This window comes from Dermacentor silvarum, chromosome 4 (assembly GCF_013339745.2).
Source record: "Dermacentor silvarum isolate Dsil-2018 chromosome 4, BIME_Dsil_1.4, whole genome shotgun sequence".
Taxonomy (NCBI): domain Eukaryota; kingdom Metazoa; phylum Arthropoda; class Arachnida; order Ixodida; family Ixodidae; genus Dermacentor; species Dermacentor silvarum.
In genome coordinates, this window is record NC_051157.2 from 228876682 (window position 1) to 228895831 (window position 19150).

At 49.5% G+C, this 19150-nt stretch overlaps 1 protein-coding gene across 1 annotated transcript in view; it reads left to right on the forward strand.

Annotated features, from left to right (window-relative positions):
• Positions 1-13203, forward strand: part of LOC119449308 (spliceosome-associated protein CWC27 homolog) — an 83686-nt gene extending 70483 nt beyond the window's left edge. The window contains exon 5 of the mRNA XM_037712479.2: positions 12976-13203. Within this exon, the coding sequence (XP_037568407.2) occupies positions 12976-13188 (213 nt within the window). The 3' untranslated portion in view covers positions 13189-13203. The remainder of the gene's footprint in view (positions 1-12975) is intronic.
• The last annotated feature ends 5947 nt before the right edge of the window (positions 13204-19150 follow it).

Sequence of the window (19150 nt, forward strand, 5' to 3'; positions counted from 1 at the left end):
GTTGCCCTGGCTCACACCATTGTTTCCGTTGCCGACAATACGGTGGTCGTGCCGCTTCTCAACGTCAGCCTGTTGACTCATGTTATCCCGCAAGGCATGTCGCTGGCCACCATTTCCTCGCTTGACCCCTGCAAGATTGCCGCTTTGGATGCCGATGTTTCGCCACCTTCTTGCTCCACCAACTTCGCGCCTTCATCTCTCGACGACATTAACGAGATGATTGCTCCCAATCTGACCCAGGTGCAAGCCGAAGATCTCTACCGGGTCCTGGCATCCTATCGTGACATCTTTGAATTCGGCGGTCGCCCTCTAGGCCAAACATCTGTCGTGGCTCATCGAATCAACACTGGTGACGCCACTCCTATACACCGACATCCGTATCACGTATCGCATCACGAACGTCAAGTCTTCTAGAACGAGGTCGACAAAATGATTACAAAAGACGTCATAGAACCTTCATCTAGCTCGTGGGCCTCCCCTGTTGTTCTCGTGAAAAAGGACGGCAGCTGGCATTTCTGCGTTGATTATCGGAATTTGAACAAAGTCACTCATAAAGACATCTACCCTTTGCCTCGTATCGATGACGCCCTCGACTGCCTTCATGGAGCCCAATATTTTTCTTCCATCGACCTTCGGTCTGGCTATTGGCAAATTTCAGTCGACCCTATGGACCGCGAAAAACTGCCCTTATTACGCCCAATGGCCTATACCAATTCAAGGTCATGCCATTGAGACTGTGTAATGCCCCAGCAACTTTCGAATGTATGATGGACTCTCTGCTGTGGGGATATAAGTGGTCCATCTGTCTATGCTATTTAGACGATTTGATTGTCTACTCGCCTACGTTTGAGAGCCACCTGACCCGTTTATCGGCCGTTCTTGCCGTCTTCCGAAGAGCCACCCTTCAGCTGAACTCCGCCAAGTGCCGTTTTGGGCGGCACGAGATAACTATGCTCGGTCACCTTGTCAGTGCTGCCGGTGTTCAATGAGACCCCGACAAAGTGCGAGCAGTGCAACAATTTCCCGTGCCGCGTTCAGCCAAAGACGTCTGCAGTTTCGTAGGATTACATTCCTACTTTAGTCGCTTTGTCCGGAACTTCGGCGACATCACCCGTGCTCTTACGGAACCCTTGAAGGACGTACCTTTCATGTGGGGACCCGAACAAGCAGCTTCATTTACTGCCCTCGTCCGCCTACTCACTACACCACCAATACTGGCCCATTTCGACCCCTCATCGCCTACGGAACTTTGCACTGATGCCAGTGGTCATGGAATTGGGGCTGTCCTTGGCCAAACACAGCACGGCAAGGAACGTGTTATCGCGTACGCCAATCGCCTTCTGTCCTCGTCCGAACGAAACTTTTCCATCACTGAACGCGACTGTCTGGCTTTAGTGTGGGCTGTCACCGAATTCAGACCTTACTTGTTTGGCCGAACTTTTTCTGTAATTACAGGCCATCATGCCCTCTGCTGGTTTCGTCGCTGAAGGATCCGTCTGGACGTCTCGGCCGCTGGGCATTACGGCTTCAAGAATACCTGTTTGCTGTGCACTACAAGTCTGGACGATTGCACCAAGACGCAGATTGCTTATCATGTCACCCTGTCGATGCTCCCGACCTCATTGACCCTCACTCCGACGCCTGCGTACTGTCCATCCTTGCTTTGGATGATATTGTCACGACCTCGCTGGAGACGTGGAAGCAGGCTTACAGCACGTATACAAGTACTTTATATGAGCAGCAAATGCAACGTCGTTGTCGTCTCTGTTTTTCTACCTGCGCGCTACTTCAGCGTCGTTTCCATGGCCGGGCACGTACCCGCGGCGACGATATAGCATATGGCATTTGCCCCTCCTTTGAAAGAAGCATCGTCCCGATGCGCCAAGCGCCCAAGAAAGTGCAGTGATGGTGCAAAAGTGAGGTCATGATGCAAAATATGGCTTCATACGAAGCACGTGCACAACCTCGGGCAGATGCTGCCAGCGTTTGGAGCAGTAAGGACTGTCGGGCACAACTTCATAATTCACGTCACTGATGCGGCGTAGAACTGTGTACGCAGGAGCTTCTCAGATAGTCCCCGCCGACGAATAGGAGTCCAAACCCACACCTGATCGCCGACGTTGTACGTGACGGGTCTGTGTCGAAGATTGTAGTGTCTGGCATCGTAGTTCTGTTGCGCTTGGATGCGCAAGCGTGCAAGCTGCCTTGCTTCCTCGGCGCGTTGCGTAAACTCCTCGGCACCAGTCTCGTGATCACCACACTCGTGTGGCAGCATCGCGTCCAAGAGTGTTGTTACTTCCCGGCCATAGACGAGGCTGAAAGGTGTCACGCGTGTTGTCTCTTGGCGAGCCGTGTTGTACGCAAATGTAACATATGGTAAAATCGCGTCCCAGTTCTTGTGGTCGACGTCGATGTACATACTCATCATGTCTGCCAGAGTCTTATTCAAACGTTCTGTCAGCCCATTGGTTTGAGGGTGATAAGCGGTTGTCTTGCGGTGAGTTGTACCACTTAATCGCAACACGGTATCCAGAAGCGCAGCCGTGAAAGCAGAACCTCTGTCGGTAATGACCACTGCGGGGGCGCCATGCCTTAGGACGACGGCTTCGATGAAAAATCGTGCTGCTTCGGCTGCTGTTCCCCGCTGGAGAGCACCTGTTTCGGCGTATCGGGTAAAATAATCAGTGACGACGATTATCCATCTATTGCCGGCAGAAGACACTGGAAATGGACCTAAAAGGTCCATGGCCAACTTGTGCGAACGGCGCTTGTGGTATCTGAACAGAATGCAGCAGTCCAGCAGGCTTGACGGGGTGGGGTTTTGCGGCGCTGGCAATCCAGGCATGTCTGGACATAACTTTTCACGACCGGCGCAAGTCTTGGCCAGTAATACTTTAGCCTAATTCAGGATAATGTGCGGGAGTAGCCCAAGTGACCAGCGGTCAGCTCGTTGTGACAGGCGTGTAGGACTTCGTTCCGTAGAGATGCGGGAACGACAAGTAGGTAGCTGCTGCCACTGGGTGAAAAGTTCTTTTTGTAGAGAACGTCGTGACGCAAGAAAAATGAAGGCAGCGCTCTGGCGAATAACCTCGGCACGCAGCTTGTTTTTCCCTCTAAGTAATCAATAAGAGGAACCAGTTCTGCGTCCTCGCGTTGCAGGCGTGAAACGGCGACAGCGTCTACCATGCCTAGAAAAGCCGCGTCGTCATCGTCGTGCAATGCAGTCTCAACAGGCGACCGAGACAGGCAGTTGGCGTCGGCGTGCCGCTTCCCCGATTTGTAGACAACAGTGAAGTCGAACTCCTGGAGCCGAAGGCTCCAGCGTGCTAGCCGACCAGCTGGATCTTTTAAATTAGTTAGCCAGCAAAGTGCATGGTGATCACTGACGACGGTGAAACAGCGACCGTATAGATATGGGCGAAATTTGAGGATGGCCCAGACTACCGCGAGGCACTCTTTTTCTGTAGTGGAGTAGTTAGTCTCTGTTCTGGATAGGGTCCTGCTGGCGTACGCAAGCACTCTTTCGGGGCCGTCCTGCCGCTGAAGAAGCACTGCGCCAAGGCCGACATTGCTAGCATCGGTATGAAGAATCGTCGGGGCGTCTTCGTCAAAGTGTGCGAGCACAGGAGGCGTCTGCAGCCGCTGCCGTAGCTCGTCAAATGCCCTTTGCTGCTCTTCGTCCCACACGAAGGGGACATCTTCGTGGGTGAGATGTGTTAATGGACACGCGATGCGCGAAAAGTCCGCAATAAACCGCCGGTAGTAGGCGCAAAGGCCCAGAAAACGTCGCACGGCCTTTTTATCAGATGGCGTCGGGAAATTAGCGACGGCAGCGATTTTATCAGGGTCAGGTCGAACACCTTCATGACTAACCACGTGACCGAGGAATTGAAGTTCCTCAAAACCAAAATGGCACTTTTCCGGTTTCAAAGTTAGGCCTGCTGAGCGTTTTGCCTCAAAGACCGTCCTCAGTCTACTTAAGTGTTCGTCGAACGTGGCGGAGAAAACAATCACGTCGTCGAGGTACACTAGGCAGGTTTGCCATTTGAGGCCTGAGAGTACCGTGTCCATGAGTCGTTGAAACGTTGCTGGCGCAGAACACAAACCGAAGGGAAGCACCTGAATTCATAAAGTCCATCGGGTGTCACAAAAGCGGTCTTTTCACGGTCTCTCTCATCAACTTCGATTTGCCAGTAGCCGCTTTTCAAGTCCATCGACGAAAAGTAACGTGCGTTTCGTAGCCGGTCCAGTGAATCATCGATACGCGGTAGCGGATAAACATCTTTCTTTGTGATCTGGTTGAGTTTTCGATAGTCGACGCAGAAGCGCAGACTACCGTCCTTCTTTTTCACCAATACGACAGGCGATGCCCACGGACTCTTAGATGGCCGAATAACTCTGTCCTCAAGCATCGTCTTCACTTGTTTTTGGATTGCCTCCCGCTCTTTTGGTGCTACATGATAAGGATTCTGCCGGATGGGTCTTGCGTCGTCTTCGGTGATAATACGGTGCTTGGTGAGCGGCGTCTGGCTAACTCTTGACGTTGATGCGAAGCAGCTGTTAAACTCATTGATGAGCTCAAGAAGGCTGTTGCGTTCGATGGACGATAAAGTTCGACTGACGTCAACCACAGGTGCAGGCATAGGCGCGGTGGACGCCGCGTGCTGCACTGAGAGGCAGTTTTGTATTGGGGCAATTTCGTCGAAGTAAGCAACAGCAGTGCCTTTAACAATCTGTCGACGTTCCCTGCTAAAATTCGTCAGCAGGAGTTCAGCATGTCCGTCGAGTACATTAATTACGGCCCTGGCGACGGAAACGCCCTGACTCAGTACTAGTGCGTTGATGTGTTCAGCGACGCCAGGCCCGGTGTGCAAGTTATCGCAGATGACAGGCACGAGGGAACAACTTCGCGGCGGAAGCGTGACGTCGTCGTCGGCGATACGTAAACGCGGTCGCTGGTTATCCACCGGGGTCGACGTCTTCGGAGCTCGTAGCAAATGTCACCATGCGGTCGCGGACATTAATAACTGCACCGTACTCCCTCAAGAAATCCATTCCCAAAATAAGTTCTTTACAGCACTCAAAGAGAATGACGAGGGTGGCAACGAAGGCTGAACCGGCGATTATGATTCTGGCTGTGCATTTTCCAATCGGCGTCATCAACTGGCCCCCGGCAGTTCTGATGTTGGGCCCGGTCCAGGGCGTCTTCACTTTTCTTAGTCTGTCGGCTAGCTTTAGACTCATTATCGAAAAATGCGAACCAGTGTCAACGAGAGCGGCCACTTGGTGGCCGTCAATGCTAACGACAAGATCGGCGCTGACGGCGTCTGTTACATGTGGTGTGGTTGGAATCGTCGGAGTCGTAGAGTCGTCGATCGTCGGTGATGGGGGTTCTTGGGAAGCTGGACGGTTTGCAACCTCACCCCCGGAGGTCGCTGCCTCTAGTTTCCCCGGCGCGGGCTAGGAGACCTGCCCCTAGAGGCGTCAGGAAAATCGCGACGGGTTGGTTGGGTGTAACGAGCCGGTGATGGGGAACGCGATCGAGGCGTCGTTGAACCTTCCGGTCGAAAGTTGGAAGGATTGTCGTCGCATGTACGTGGAGCGTCAAACCGAGGGTAACTATAGTTGGTGGGAAATCTGGGAAACCCAGCTGCGCGGTAGTGGCAAGCTCGATAAACATGTCCTGCTTCACCGCAATGAAAGCATAGCGGCCGGCGGTCAGCGGTGCGCCACAAATCGGTTTTTCGTAGCGGATAGCCGCCAGGGAATTCTCCGTAAGACCGCGGCGCAGCGATCGGATGTCGGCGATACGGCATTGCTGGCGGCGGCTGTGACTGTCGAAGATAGCGCGTCGGGGATGGCGGCGGTGGCTGCGTCGGAGTGGTCGACGGTGTCAGCAGCATCGAAGTGGCGGGAGGTGGACGACAAAGAGCTTCCGCTTATGTGCATCGTCGCGGCGCCGCTTGCCAGTCTGGCGAAGAAAAGGCCTGTCGAACTTCCTCCCGGATGACATCAGCGACAGAAGCCACCGCTGGTGCCATGGGAGCAATTCCGAGCTGCCGGATCTCCTCTCGCACAATCTCTCGGATAACTTCACGCAGAGATGTGCCGCCGCCCTCAGGTAGCAGTGAAGCATTTGTTGGCGAGTTCGCGCGATCGTATTGGCGGTACCGCTGCTGTAGTGCCCCTTCGATAGCGGTAGCCTCCTTGGTAAATTCGGCCACTGTCGTCGGTGGATTCCTCACGAGTCTGGCAAACAGCTGCTCCTTCACTCCCCGCAAGAGATAGCGCAACTTCTTTTCTTCGGCCATCTCAGGATCTGCTCTGTGGAAAAGGCGGGCCATATCTTCTGCAAACATGGCAACGCTCTCATTTGGCTTCTGAACACGAGATTCGAGAAGGCGCTGCGCATTGTCTTTTCTGTCGCTGCTAGTGAATGTGTCTAGCAGCTGGGTGCGGAAGGCATCCCATGTGGTCAGGCTCCTCTCCCGGTTCACAAACCATGTCCGCGCACTGTCTCGAAGAGCAAAATAGACATAAGACAGCTTTTGCCGGGAGCTCCATTCATTATGACTGGCGACACGCTCGAACTGGTCCAGCCAATCTTGGGCATCTTCAATGGCGTCACCATGGAAACTTTCTGGGACCATAGGATGCTGTAGCGTCACCTGCGATGGAGTTGCAGTGGCCATGGCGGTAGTACTTAGACGCGGTCCGGCAGGATCCTGCAAGGGGTTGAACTCGGGCGTCAGGCCTAGCAGGCGGCGGCTGTACCGGTGAACCGGAGTTTCGACGAGCCAAGGCGATTCCGCGTTTGATGGATGGCTCCGCGAAGGGGTGCTAAGCATGAGGCAATCCTACCCAGCACCTCCACCAGTGTCACGACCTCGCTGGAGACGTGGAAGCAGGCGTACAGCACGTATACAAGTACTTTATATGAGCAGGAAACGCAACGTCGTTGTCGTCTCTGTTTTTCTACCCGCGCGCTACTTCAGCGTCGTTTCCATGGCCGGGCACATACCCGCGGCGACGATATAGCATGTGGCAATATCTCCACCGAACAGCGACGAGACGTGTCCTTATGGCTCATCATCGACTGTCTTACCTCTCCATCACCAGATCATTCTGTTCGCCTGTTTGAGCTACACGACAACGTTCTGTATCGTTGTAATCTCAGCTCAGGTGGCCCAGAGCTTCTGCTTGTCCTACCTCGCCATCTATGCTCCAGTGTTCTTCACAAGCTTCACGACGTACCAACTGCTGGTCACCTAGGTGTCTCGCGTACTTACGCCTGCATCCGACGCTGGTTTGTCTGGCATTGCATGTACCGTTCTGTGCTCAGCTACGTCGCTGCTTTCTTGTGAACGCTGCCAACGTTGCAAACGCCCTTCAGCGCTGCCTGCAGGCCAGCTACAACCTATTGATATCCCTGCAGAGCCAATCTTCCGCGTCGGCCTTGACCTTCTAGGCCCTCTCCCTACGTCCATCTCGGGAAACAAATGGGTTGCGGTCGCGACAGACTACGCCACGCGCTTTGCAATTACCAGGGCATTGCTGACAAGCTGTTCTAAAGACGTCGCTGATTTTCTCCTACACGACGTAATTCTACATCATGGCGCCTCTCGGCAGCTCTTCACCGATCGCGGGAGGTACTTCGTATCATGAGTGATAGATGACATCCTTTGTGCCTGTTCCACTGAACTCACCACCGCTTATCATTCGCAGACAAATGGATTGACCGAGCGCCTGAACCAAGATGCTGGCCATGTATGTTTCACCAGATCACCATGACTGGGACTGCACGTTACCGTTTGTTACCTTTGCGTAGAATTCCTCGCGGCATGACACCTCTGGATATTCACCGTTCTATCTACTGTTTGGCCGACATCCTGCATTGTCCTTCGAGACTCTCCTTCCTTCGGCTCCTCACTCGCCTACTGAATACGCCAGTGACGCCGCAGCTTGAGCCGTGCAGCTCGTCAACTTGCCCACGATCTACTTTCTGCTTCGCAAGCAATCCAGAAGTCCCGTTACGACATCCGACACAGAAGTGCGCACTTCATGCGTGGCTCTCTGGTCCTCCTATGGTCGCCATGCCGCCTAACAGAGAAGCTCCTCTCACGTTACACCGGGCCCTACAAGGTTCTTCGTTAACTCGGTGACGTAAATTACGAAATTGTCCTCCTGGATCCTGCTTCTTCAACCTCATCGCAGCCAACTGAAGTTGTTCATGTTTCCCGGCTGAAGCCATACTGCTCTTCTAGCTCCTCGTCTTCATAGCAAGCGCCAGGACGGCGCTTCAGCCGCCAGAGAGTGATGTTACGGAGCGATCCATGCATGGATCAACGCGATGCTTGGAAGAGCGACAAAGATGACGAAGAAGACGCTAGCAGTTGGGCCAGATCGGACATCTCTTGCCTTAGCCTCCTCTGTATATATTTTGTAAATATATCCTTTGCCTCCATCTCACTTCCGTCACAATATGTTGCCTTGAGAAAGACAAGTCCACTTGTAGAAACGTTGGCTCCTGCTTTCACCTTGTTCTCGTTTTGTTCATCGTCTTGAATTTCCATCTCCCACCTTCCCCATGTTTTCCCTAAGATTCTTGATCACATTTTATAAATTCAAGAATCCTAGAATCAATTAGCTTTATTTAGTCCTGTGCACAACTTGTATGTCTAACCTGCGTGTCATCATATGCTGGGTGCTTGGACACGGAAACATCGAGGGTAAAGTGCTTGCTGACCATATTGCGACATCCATGAAAACAAAGCCGAGCAGCTCTACCATAGCGGCCTCTGCCACAGACTTGAAACCTTTCCTACGGAAAAACATTAGGAGCTATGGGCAACACACCTGGGACACTAATAAGCTCCATGTTATTAAGCCAAACTTAGGAAATTGCCCCCCTGTAACGAAAATACAATGAACTGAGGTTATTTTCTGTCGTCTTAGGATAGGGCACACACATGGCAGCCACTCCTACCTGTTGACCGGTGATGCATCTCCTGCCTGTGGTAGATGGGGCAAGATGCTGGTGGTCCTTCACATCTTGTTAGTGTCGGCAATTAGAAGGTCAAAAGTAAATGTATTTTGCACCGGCATAGACAACACATTCGCTTTCACCCTGCAGTGTTTCTCGGCATAGAACCGTTTTTTGACATTGAGGTAGTTTCGAGAGTTTGCGGGGGTGCGCGACTCTCACGCGTCCCCTGATGTTGTTTTCCCCGCATAGCTCGCGTCTCCTGTAATCCGGCTTCTCCGCATGGCTAAGCGCTGGCGGCGGTCGTTGTGGTTGCGGCGCATTGCGAGAGATGGCGCGAATGTCGTGATGCTAACGCCACCGAACAGTGGGGTGACTTGGGAAAAAAAAAAGTCGAAGGCGCTTCCTCTTCGGGTTGGGATCAGTGGGCGATGCGGACGTCCCGCGCATGCGCCGATCCACGCTTCGCGAGACCGTCTCGCGTGGCTAGGAGCAGGGTACCGGTATGGACGAACACGGATCATTCGAACATGCCACCGCTCCCGTGACCGTATACGTGAACGACTAGGCGATGGTGTCATAGCATGGGGCGAACATATTTGCTCGCTATCCGGTCGTGGTTAGTCGGACTTCCTTGATTTGTCCGCGCCCATGTGAATGTTCTATGCATAGCAATTCGGTTAGCGTGTATTAGTGTATGAAAAGTGCAATAAATGCCCTTGTGTTTGTTTACACTGCTGTGTTGTCGTTCCTTTGTCCCAAGGGGACGTGTGAGACCCCACATCTGGCTGCCCAACATGGACCTCTTGGGACATCGGACGATAATGTTGACAGTTTTGCTTGGTTCGAGACAACATTTGTTTGAACCGAAACGTATTCTTAGCGTGGATTTTGATCGCTAGCGTCGGCGGTGTGCTTTCTTGAGCAAGGCGACGGTTGCTGTAGCGTGTTTGAACTTTTCAACATACTAAGCCTTTTCGTGAGTGTTTGAAGTACACTCATCGGTACGAGAGCGACGTGGTCTGCATCCTGGGAAAGCGAAGCCTTGGTTCCGCGGAGCATTGGCAAGCCCGAAGCGAGTGAGTACGGAAGCCTCGTGGGTGGTCCCAATTTCTTATGTAAATAGCTTCTTCTATCTCTTTGACTTCGGAAGTCGCGGCTCAGGGAGTCGGTGGCCGCGAGCCACGGGTGCCGCTATGGACTGACTGGTATTGCGGCCTGGCACCGTTCGCTCCGACACCATCTGGTATGCTGGGCGCTGTCAACTCGGATGCTGTGTGCACTGAGCGGGGTAGGACCACCTCACAGAGCTAACATCTCCTTGTGGCTGCCTGATGTGCCCATTTTGGGTGATGTTTTTTTTTGGGGGGGGGGATGCCAGTTGTTGTCAGAGTAGCGATGCATTAGGCCTAAGGCTTTACAAGGCCGCCTGTCACACGTTGACTAGAGGGCACAACCTGGTGGACCGTGGTGTTGAGGTGTCGCACATTGTTTCCCTCATTAGTTCGCCTCGCACGAATTGAAATTACTCGTTCGACTCAAGCAAGCGAGCTTTGTTCATGTGAACTTAGCATCTCAATAGAGGCCCGAAATTTCGCTAGCCAAATTGAACATCGTACCACGTGGGTGATGCGCATGCAGAATTCCTCTCTCTTGCACTACTTTAGTGTTTGTCGAGTGCGTTGAGTGTACGCAGCGTGAGCAGAGTCACCCCTGGTTTGCTGTCACCTGCTCATGTCTGCGCTGCTGCCCCGGCCTACGAACGAGCTACCCCAGGCGATGGAGATCATATGCCTGAGGCCAGTTCGGCGCAGCGACTGCGGCGGTTGCCTATGTCCGGCTCGCAATCCGCGGCGGCTGGGAAAAGAGCCGGCAGTCACCGACTACCGCGGCTCTCGCCAGCAAGGCGCGGCGGCGTTTGTGACGCTTGCTCGTGCCGACTTCTGCGAAGCCGTTTCCAGAGTCCTGGGCTTGAGTCGTGCCATCGAATCTGCAGACCTGGTGCTGTGACCAACGGACGCCAGCGGTGAACCCCAGACACAATGTCGGCTCACATGTTATGGAAAGCGCGTGGACATTTCCTCGGTGCGGCCACTGCGGCACGTACTACCTCTTGTTTGCGAAGCACGCGTTGATGCTAGACAGTGTGTGACATGTTTCGCCGGAGTATGTGTAGTGATTTAAGGTTGGGGGGGATGTGGGGATGCGCGACTCTCACGCGTCCCCTGATGTTGTTTTCTCCGCATAGCTCGCGTCTCCTAGCTCGCATAGCTCAGCCTCTCTGCGTGGCTAAGCGCCACCGGCGGTCATTGTGGTGGCGGCGCATTGTGAGAGATGGCGTGAGTGTTGCAATGCTAACGCCACAGAACGGTGGGGTGACTTGGGAAAAAAAAGGTCGAAGGCGCTTCCTCTTCGGGTTGGGATCGGTGGGCGATGCGGATGCCCCACGCGTGCGCCGATCCATGCTTCGCGAGACTGTCTCACGTGGCTAGGAGCAGGGCACCGGTATGGACGAACACGAATCGTTCGAACATGCCACCGCTCGCGTGACCTTACACGTGAACGACTAGGCGATGGTGTCATAGCATGGGGCGAACATATTCGCTCGCTATCCGGTCGCGGTGAGTCGGACTTCCTTGATTTGTCGCGCGCCCATGTGAATGTTCTATGCATAGTAATTCGGCTAGCATGTATTAGTCTATGAAAGGTGCAATAAATGCTCTTGTGATTGTTTACACTACTGTGTTGTCGTTCCTTTGTCCCAAGAGCACGTGTGAGACCCCACAATTTTTACCTGATATTGGTAAATGAAGAGTTATGAGACCAAGGTATTTGTAGCATACCCTTTTTCTTGCGAGAGGCTGCTGCTGCTACATCAAGCTGCTGCTGCGACAGCACTTTTGTAGAGCACTTGCTTTCCAGCCCTTACGTTCAAAGGCCCTGTTGAGTCACTAGTGCTAGTGTCATCAACGCATTTTGCTACATCATGCCTTCATAATGAAACCCATGTGTTGGTAATTTATCATTGTGATTTTCTTAACAATTATATATATAATGCAGTTAACAGCAAGTGATTCTTTTTTTATAGCCTTTAGGCCTTTTTACAGCCACCTTACATCTATCATTCACATTTCGTTATTCCATTTCATGTCACCGTTCATTGTCAACTCATCATCACGTGCATGGCGCTCTTTGCCCATATCTGGCCCTTGCATCAATAAACGCCACACATGATCATCATTGGCCAGAAAGCGAACCAAACTTTTTGTTAAAATCAGCCTAAAAAGCTCTTTGATGGCTTACAATGATGATTGAGCAACTGAAGAAGTTGAGTTCTGCTTGACTGAAGCACTGCAACAGTGTGAATTCCACTGTTAGATGCACATCTCAGGGCACATATATCCCATACATTGTACTGGTAGATTTGGAGTGGGTTCACATGTTCCAGTGGTAGTTTTGGATGAACTCACTCGGCACTGTCTCTTGCTCTGATTTGGCCTCGGCCTGAAGGGCGGGTGCATCCGCCTGTTGATGAGAGTGGAAGGAGCAAAACGAGCTTGATAGCAGTCGCTGTTCATGGCAGTTCCAAAAAAGCACTTCCGTGCTGATTCTAGCAAACTCACCACCTACATTGAGCACACGGGGGCTACAAGTCATGCATTCAAAACACATTAACTATGGACTTCGCTAACCATAGAAACGCACTGAGCAACCCTGTTTTTGGAATTCACTCAGTGGCTTCTGTTCTGATCCAGTGCAGAGCAGTTTTTTTTTCTGGTAGAAGATTGACATTTGGAAAATTTGAGTGCTTGCTCAAGGGCCACACCATCCTAAATATTGACAGTGAGCAAGTATCAGCTTGGATGATGAAGGCTCTTGTTGGCTTTAGCCAAGTCTTTCTTTGTTAACCTGCTGTTAATCAATTTTTGTGGCCACCGATCCAAATATTTTTACTAAAGTAAGTTGCTATAAGTTGTGAATTTTGTCTGCAGGTTCTAGTGAACCCATTTGATGACATCATTCCCCGCAAGGCGCCGAAGGACACAACTGAAGAGCAGCTGGCACCTGCTCTTTCCACTGCTGCTGCAACCAGGCAAGTGCTAACTGCACGGCACCTTCCTCTCTTAGTCATGGCAGTTTCCACAATATCCTCTTCATTCTCTTTAGCTGTGACAAGGTCAAATCTGACCTTTTCATTACATTGACATCAGCGTAACATCTATTGCACTTGCATGTCTATGTTCAGGTGAGCAAATTGGACTTCAGTAGGGTAGGAACATGGGCCAGTTGGTGTAGCATAGTTCAAATTCCAGAGGAGAAGTGCTCAAACGAAGTACACAGAAGGGCACCTGTGTGTGTGTGTCGCTCTTACCTGAGCTCTTGTCATCTAGGGTTCGAACTTTGCAAATTGGAGTCATCTGTGCAATGCCAAACCTTTTATTAAGCAGCCATAAGCTGCGAGGTGGTTTGATTTCCAAGTAAAAGATGTGCGGTAAGGAAATGTGCAAATATAAAGGCATTCTTTAGGGGCACTAAGTTGTAGTTTTGCATAAGAAGCCAACAGGTCTCGTGTTAGAGTAAGTACGAGTAGTAAACATGGCACGTACATTGCAGATCAGGACAGATCAGACACATCATCACCAGCTCAATCTCTTGCATGCAAGGGAGGAAAGCAGGAAGGAAGCGCGCCGGCTTCCGTTGCGCGCAACACTCCGGGGGGTAGCACAAAGGTCAATTCGCTCCCTGCTGCTGCCGCGCTTCCTCACTCAACCATTTTGACAGTGAGTTTCCATGGTCATCAAGTGAGATGTGTTCATGTTTGCTTGTGTGCGCATGACACCATGCTCGTTAATAAAGTTAGTATGCCTATGCCTACAAGTTCATACGGCCGATAAAACTACTATCCTGTCCTTCTTATAGCTGTCCACTAATTTACTATCGCAATCGATGCTTCGTCTTTCATTAAAAACTGCGACTTTTACAGTGATAAATCTACTACTCCAGGTACAAACCCAGAAAGTGTCTGGTTCCATAAATCTGACCTTCAAGCTCAGCCAAGGTCAAACTGGGACTTAGGCTGCCACTGCCGGCGGCTGCTGCGTACGCTGCGTGGGCACCCATATCTATAAAGCGATCTGCGATGTGGACAAAGTGCGCGGTCGCGTGGACCTCATCTTCAAAGCGATCTGCGATGTGTACAAATTGCGCCTAGCGCTGGTAGCTTCGTATGCGCCGTGCTTTCGACGCTTAGTTGGCATTGAAGCGCAGCATGAAGGTCAATTCGCTCCCTGCTGCTGCCGCGCCGAGCAGCGTCTGTGTGTTGTCTTGTGGTGCAATTGTCGATGCGGTAGTTGCTTATGGCGCCAAGCAGCGTCTGTGTCCTTTCCCAAAGCAGGCAAAACTGTGCTATTGCCTGACAAACTTGGTTTAACCGCGTTCAACCACGGCAATTTTTTTTAGCATGTTAGCAACTTCAAAATCAGAGATTGAATATCCGTTGCTGTCACTCAAAGAAAGTGTATTAGGGCTGGTAAGGTTAATTGCACGGAGGAAGGAAAAAAACTAGGAGGGAGCGTCACGTGACAATCTTGAAGCCTAGTCATAAAAAATTTAGAGGAATGGGATGATGGGAAATAGGCCCTCACGTGATAGGCAAGCGGTAGATTTTACTCGGCTCGCTTCGGTGGCTTCGATTTCGTCTGCTGCGGGGGTTTCGGAATATGCGCACATACTCGGCGTGGCAAACGCGCGCCGAGGTTAGTGAAGGAATTCGAGTGTGTGAAGCAGTTGAGTCTAGCCGCCTAATTGGCAGACAGGCGCCAAGGCTGTTGCGAACGAAGGCGTCGGTTAACCGGCATTGCGCCGAACAACCCGGGAGGACCACCTCAAGGACGACTGGTTGCGTTTCGGTGTGGTTTCAGGGAAACGAGTGACCCTTTCGCCCTGCAAACGTGTGAAAGCAACCAAGCCGCCCTTCCGACGACGATTCGTTGCGTTTGACGACGTCTTTTGGGAAACAATGATGCCTTTCGCCTCCGCAAAATGTGCACGCGATTAAGCGAGCGTACAGGGTCCGAAGCGACTGTTTTCCTACGGGAAAAAAATTCGTCCCGTCTTGTGCCCAAGGATGGACTGGCGAGCCGGAGACTCCGAACATATTTAGGGCCGTGGCGGCCCGTAGTTAAGGTAGCGCAGTCGACACTGTTGCTCGAGATCTGCTCAAAGTCTTCGGCCTCTTAGCAGGCCGGCAAGAACTCCCGTCAGCAGTAGGCGCACATGCGTGATGAAGTGTTGTGTGCCAGGATGCCCTAATCGAACAGAAAATCGGCGGGATGGTCTGTCCTTCCATGGGTAAGCACAATTAACTTTTCTTTTATTTATGAAAATGGAACTGCAATATTCGCGATCGCTAGTGACTAGGTACGTGCTCGTGTGAATTATATAACTGACGAAATAGTGGTGCAATACTATTCAAGCCATTTTTTTTTTCCAACTTTGTCATAATTCCCACTAAGTGTTAAACATTTTTTTCTCTTTAAAGTACTTTTATCAGCTAGCGTACACTCCTAAAAAGGTACGATGTGAAACTATTTATTGTCGAAGAATTACATTTCCTGCTAAAAGAATTATTATTGACTGAATTTTGTATGTATTTCTTGTGGCTGAAAACAATCAAAATTGCAATAAAACTAATTAATTGAAGAAACCATGAAAGATTAGTCTTCACATAACATACCAAGTTTTGCAATAGTCGCCAAGAACAATAATTTTGTAGAGAATATTCTGCTCGTAGTAACTTGGCTTGTGAGTGCAAAGTTCAAACATCATGTTGCAAAGTTCAATCACTCCCCATGTTGAGGCTAAATATCATTTTCTTTTTTTGTCAGAAGATATGTTGTTGGTTGACATATTTTAAACAACAGGTAAATGACAGTCGAGATGAAATAACATAGTTTTACTTTAAATTACAGGAGTGAACATCATTTTCATTCATTTATTAGTAGTACCCTGAAGGCCTGGAGGCATTACAGAGGGGGCATTACGTTACATTATGTATGTGTTACAACTATATCTTTGATATTTTTGTGTGAAAAATGCACTGCAAAGTTACTACAGCTCCATTTTCCCCGAGATTCAATTAGCTGTATGTGTATTGATGCTGTACATAGCAGCATCAATACACATACAGCATAAGCTGTATGTAACTTGATGCTGTACATAACAGCATCAAGTTGAGCCAGTAAGTTGATGCACAGCTGTATGCAGCCATAATGCATGTTTCCAGTTTGATCATACCTTTTTCATGACTGTGGTAGATGTCCCCCAGCATTCCTGAAGTGAAATATGCTTTTCTTATATTCAGACAGGTCTCTCTCAAGCCACAATGAATATGGACATCTCTGAGGGCTTGTCTGATTGATGTGCTAGCAGAGGGTACTGCTACATCTGCTAGCGCGTCCTTGACTGATTCAGACATCGCTGATGAGCCTTCCGAAATCCAACATGTCCTGGCATGTTTGATTGTCGTAATGATCACAGAGCTTGCTTAAGACATTTTCTCACATGTGTGCCTTGGTTCATTCATGTTCTCATCTGCTTTGCAAAAATCTGGTGTTTCCCTTTAATATATATTTTGGATTTCACGTTTAAAGTAATTATTTAAGTTTAAAAAATGCATATGAGACTGTCATACAGATTTTTGTAAGATGTTTTCGACAGATTTAAAAGATCTATTAGTAATGCTCAGAATGAAGAGAAAGATAGAACTGTTCAACCTATCATTGGCTACATTACAGCCCTTTTTTGACGCAGGTGACAAGCATACTGCGTTCAAATTTCATTGTTAACACTGGCAAAAGCAAGTGCTCATGAATGAAAATCATATATGCTACATCATAATCTCATTTTAGTCAATCTAGGATAAGTACAAGATAAGGAAAATAAAACAAACTGCAGCAAAGCAGTGTTAAGTAAGATGAAAAACCACTTTTTTTTTTCAGTTAAGTTGGAATAAGGAAAACACACTCCTTCTCTGAATTATACTTCAGCGATGTCCTCTCATTACACACATAATTAACACCCTTGCTAGGCTCCAACATTTACAACAGTAATAAAATTTATAACATGCCAACTGTGCTGGTAAGCTTTATCAACATTTTTTGGGACAGTAGATAAAAAATACAGTATATAGCCACAGCCACTGATCTCCCTAACAATGTCCTGCTTGCTGGTCATTATTGTGCTTAAATTTTAAATGAAGCCAATGGTGTCGCTATTAGTCCCGGGTTTTAGCTTCAACTGTCCATCTGGTGTTTCGTTTGCACGGTCAGCAATTTCAAGTTATGTTGCAGTAAGCAGTCCCTCCTCATTGCACTTGGTGTATTTTGTCCAGTCTCCCAGTCCAAGGCCCTCCAGGACGCTCAAGGGTGAAGATTCTGCAGCACTGCCTACACACAACCCAGCGACACCTCGAACAGCAAGGCATACTATGGTGAGGATAATACTCGACCACTACAATTTTTACATACTTGTTTCCTTAGGTAGCTGCAAGTGAAGTGGCATATATTTTCGTGGCAACTGTTTAATAGCTCAAGCATAATAAATGTCACTCAGTGAACTGCACTTGGACACTAACATTTATGATCATGGCAACCATCTAATCAAATACTGAAACATTCATATTCGTTCGCAGCGGTATAAGTTTCCTCAGGGTTTGCATTAAACACCAATTATCGGCCAATAATCCTTTTTCAATTTTTCTTTTCCATTCAAATGACATGATAACTAGAAGACCAACAAGTTTTTCACAATTTTCTATGCTCTTTATATGTTCGATCGGTCACAATGAGCCGTGATATATGAGCTCAGTATATTTTGCCCACTCAAACTAAAAGGCTTCTGTAAAACATCTCTCATTGAACTACGCTACATTGGCCTCTTCTGTGTTAGTTGTTTTGTACTTCTACCTTTCCTGCCTGGGCCCAGATGGGCCTGCAGTATTTAGCAAATAAATAAACAAACAAAATTAAGTGGCACTAGCAAGCTCGTGTGGATGGCAGTTTTATGCCCCCACAGTTTTTAAGTTCACAAAAGTGTAAACGGAAACCGTCGTGAGCAATGTAATGACCTAAAATTAAGCATTATATTCTTCATAGCTTGCACAAGAGTGTATGCCACAACAATTAATTTGTTCTGCGTACATGCTTTGTGTCATGTTGGTCGCTCATGCACCTGCTACAGCACGTGATATTTTGCATCCACAGCCAGCAGAAGACACGCCTGAAAAGGCCTTTCTGAGGCATGAAGTATGGCATTAAACAAATACAAACTGCGACCAAGAAGAAGATGAAGACTCTACGGCAATCCCATCTACGGCTTTTTCAAAAGGTTGCTCATCTCGAAAATGTCATAGAAGATTTATCTGACAATCGCATTCTAGGAAATGAGGATGTCACCATATTTCAGTCTTGGTGGAGCAAAAAAAGACTTGCTCATGTGGCAACTGCCACATAAGTCTGGTGCCAGCAATGTCACCCGCTTATTCGCCAGAGCTCAGGCCATTTGCACTGACTTTGCATTTTTATTCTCCTAGAGCATACAGATATGTACGAGCTGTTTTCAACACATGCCTCCCGCATCCAAAGACACTGTGTAAATGATATCAACCCATTGATAGGGCTGCTGACTTTTCAAAAGAGGCAATGACTGCATTGGCTATCAAGGTAAAGCACGGCTCTCCACATTATGCCATCTGGTTGTGGATGAGATGGCCATTCAGAGAAGTAGTGTGGGATGGGAAAAGCTTCCATGGATATGTTGACATGGGCATTGATGTCAATGATGACAGCTTTCCAGTTGCCAAAGATGCATTTGTTTTAATGCTTGTTGCAATCAATGGCAGATGGAAGCTGCCGGTTGGCTACTTTCTAGTGCATGGCCTTGGTGGTGAGCAGAGGCGCAATTTGGTGCTGCAAGCTGCTAGCTTCACTCACGAAAAAGGTGCACACATTGTGAGTTTGACCTGCGATGGCGCTGCAGCGAATTTGTCATTGCTGCACACCCTTGGCTGCAAGATGGACCTGACTGAGCTGGATGCTTCTTTTCCACATCCAGTGATGTGGAAAAGAAACATCCTTTGCCATGTTGTATCCCTGTCACATGTTGACG